The 3,423-nt window shown below is 40.2% G+C and overlaps 1 protein-coding gene across 1 annotated transcript in view; it reads right to left on the bottom strand.

The window, feature by feature from the left end:
* Positions 1 to 703: 703 nt before the first annotated feature.
* ACADM (acyl-CoA dehydrogenase, C-4 to C-12 straight chain) overlaps positions 704 to 3,423 on the bottom strand; it is a 9,876-nt gene continuing 7,156 nt past the window's right edge. The window contains exons 6-7 of the mRNA XM_014961128.1: positions 3,024 to 3,272; positions 704 to 1,514 (exon numbers count right to left, since the gene is read on the bottom strand). Coding sequence (XP_014816614.1) covers positions 1,443 to 1,514; positions 3,024 to 3,272 — 321 coding nt within the window. The 3' untranslated portion in view covers positions 704 to 1,442. The remainder of the gene's footprint in view (positions 1,515 to 3,023; positions 3,273 to 3,423) is intronic.

Genomic DNA, 3,423 nt, shown 5'->3' with positions numbered 1-3,423 from the left:
TTTGGGTGAAAATCCGTCGTTTTGAGGCCGTTTCGGGCCGAGGGAGGAGGAGCCGGATGCTGGGGGGGAGGCGGTGTTTTCCAAAGCGGCGTTTCCCGGGAAATTGGAAATGGGGGTTTGTTTTGGGGGAAAAAATGGTGATTTTGCAAATGGCTCTTTCCGAGCCCGTGTTTGTGAGAAAAACGGGATTTCTGAGGAAAATGTGATTTGTGAGGAAAACGCCATTTCAGAAACTGCTGTTTTTGGAAGCCGCTGTTTCAGAAACCGCTATTTCCGAGGCCAATTATTTGGGAGGAAACCCGCGATTTCAGAAACTGGTATTTTTTGGAAACCCGCTATTTCCAAGATTTTGGTATTTTTGAGGCCAATATTTTGGAGGAAACCTGGGATTTTGGAAACTAATATTCTGGAAATCGATATTTCTGAGGAAGCCGAGATTTTTGGGAATTGCTCTTTTCGGAAGCCCCTCTCTCTTTGGGAGGATTTCTCCCATATTTGGGAGCCGAGGTCTCAAAATGGCTCTTTCTGACCCCGGGGTTTCGGAAGCTGAAATTTGGGGTAAAATCAGGTATTTTGGAGGCCAGAATTTTCTCCGTCCGGGCAGTTTCCGATTCCCGAACCCAACCCCCCCACACCCCTCGTTTCTCCCCTGAAAAACCCCGATTTTAGTCAAAATGCATCAAAAAGAACCACTTTGACGGCGTCATTTTGGTGCCAAACCCCAGCATTTTGGGGTTCTTCTTTATTTTATTCTTAAATTTCCATCCACAGAGAAAAAAAACCACCTCATTAAGGCACAAGAAAATAGAGAATTTCTCCATAATCGCAACAAGTTTCTTCAGGCCCAGAAATAAAGGGGTTAAACGACCCTTTTTAAGGGCTGGACGGAAAAAAAGCGCCCCATTTTTCTGTCTTTTCTGAAATAACCCAACTTTCAGACACTTCAAACCACAAACAGAAAACGCAGCTCTTTTTGAGGCAAATTCCCCCCATTTGGGGCCTCGTTGACGAGATCCAGAAGGGCCAGAAATCAATACTTAAGATTAATTTCTCATTATTTTAAAAATAAATGTTAAATTTTCAAGTTTTTTCTAACTTTTTAAGTTTCTAAACCCCAGTTTTTAGGGGATTTGGGGGATTTCTTGGAGTTTCCCCCCCGAGGCCACACAATTTAATTCCTTCCCTTGAAATTTCCCTGAGACTCAGAAATTGGCATTTTTTTCACCCAAATTCCGGAGCTAAAACCCAAAGGGAATCATAAAATCTGCTACAAACCACCCGGAAACCCCCCGGCTCCTGCTCCTTCACGCGGCAAAATCACAATAAATTAAAGAAAAGGGAATTTTGTGCGGTTTTTTAGACGGTGTGAGTTTTACGGGGAAGGGGTTTTTTGCCTCTTTCCCCCCAAAAAGGCCAAGTTTTGGGGAAAAACAGGGGTTTCTTCAGGATTTGTACTTGGCGAGGTGCTCGCGGGCGATGATCAGGCGCTGGATCTGGGCCGTCCCCTCGTAAATCTGGGAAACACCAGGAAAAAGAGTTAAAAACTCACAAAAAAGGAATTTCACGGATCTGGGGAATCCAGGGATCTGAAAAACTGGGGAGAAAACGGGGAAAAATCCACTGCTTTTAAAAACTACCAAGAAAAGTGGAAAAAAATTCCCTTTGTTGGAATAAATGCGGAGAAAAATGAAAAAAAAAATCATTTATTTGAAAAAAAACTACAGAAAAAAATGGAAAAAATGAAAAAAAAATCCATTTATTTGAAAAAAACTACAGAAAAAACTGAAAAAAATCCATCTGAGAAAATTGAAAAAAAATGATTTTTGAATAGCTACAGAGAAAACTGAAAAAAAAAATCATTTAAAAAATTACCAAGAGTTGGGAAAGAAAATCCTTTGATTTGAGTAATTGGGGAGAAAACTGGAAAAAATCTGAGTTGTTGTTATTGATGGGGTTATAATTACTATTACGTGTTAGGAATATTATTTATGGCATTAATTATTCTGTATTAGATGTTTGGTGATATTATTTAAAATTGGGGTTGTTATTTATGGCATTATCATTACTATTGATAGTAGTTATTATCAATAACGTCACCATTTCTGGCGTTACCATCACTATTTAGTATTAGAATTATTATTATTTGGGGTATTACATGTCAGAAATGTTATTTTTTACAGCATCGCTATTATGGTTAGAATTATTGATGGCATCATTATGATCAGAATTATTATTTATGGCATTATTATTGATGGTAGTTATTAATAGTGAAATATTATTGATGGCATTATTGTTAATCAGAATTATGTATAGCATTATTATTAATATTGACAGTAGTTATTAATAATTATTATTGATGGCATTATCAGAATTATTGTTTATACCATTATTATTCATACTGATAGTAGCTATTAATAATTAATCATTATTGATGGCATTATTATTATCAGAATTATTGTTTATAGCACTATTATTGACAGTAGTTATTAATAATTGATCATTATTTATGGCATTATTATTATTAGAGTCATTCTTTACAGCATTATTGTTAATACTGACAGTAGTTATTAATAATTAATTATTATTGATGGCATTATTATTATCAGAATTATTATTTGTAGCACTATTATTGATAGTTATTAATAGTTGATCATTATTGGTGGCATCATTATGATCAGAATTATTATTTATAGCATTATTGACAGTAGTTATTAATAATTGATCATTATTTTTGGCATTATTATGATCAGAATCATTATTTATAGCATTACTATTGCCATTAGTTATTAACAATTGATCATTATTGATGGCATTACTGTGATCAGAACCGTTATTGATGACCTTACACTAATTACTCCGTGTTGGGATCGTTATTAACCCATCCCATGCTGGAGCCCTGGTGTGACCCTCTGTCAGGGTCAGGACCCGCTCTCCCCTCGTTACCGCTAATTACACCGTTAACGGGGTTAATTAATTCCGCCGTGGGGCTCAGCCCTGTCCCCGTGTCCCCCCCGAGGCCCCACCTGGTAGATCTTGGCGTCCCTCATCAGCTTCTCCACCGGGTACTGGCTGTTGAAGCCGTTGCCGCCGAAGACCTGGACGGCGTCGGAGGCCACCTGGTTGGCCACGTCCCCGGCGAAGGCCTTGGCCACCGAGGCGTAGAAGGTGTTCCTGCGCCCCGCGTCCACCTCCCAGGCCGCGCGCTGGTAGGCCAGGCGGGCCAGCTCCACCTTCAGAGCCATCTCCGCCAGCAGGAACGACACCGCCTGGTGCTGCGGGTGGGATGGATGGGATGGGGTGGGGTGGGGTGGATGGAGATGGGATGGGGTGGATGGACATTGATGGAGATGGGATGGGATGGATGGAGATGGATGGAGATGGGATGGGGTGGGGATGGATGGAGATGGATGGAGATGGGATGGG

Source organism: Calidris pugnax, unplaced genomic scaffold, assembly GCF_001431845.1.
Source record: "Calidris pugnax isolate Ruff unplaced genomic scaffold, ASM143184v1 scaffold671, whole genome shotgun sequence".
NCBI classification, from domain to species: Eukaryota; Metazoa; Chordata; class Aves; order Charadriiformes; family Scolopacidae; genus Calidris; species Calidris pugnax.
The sequence above is the reverse complement of the archived record's forward strand: the minus strand, read 5'-3'. Positions and strand labels throughout refer to the sequence as shown.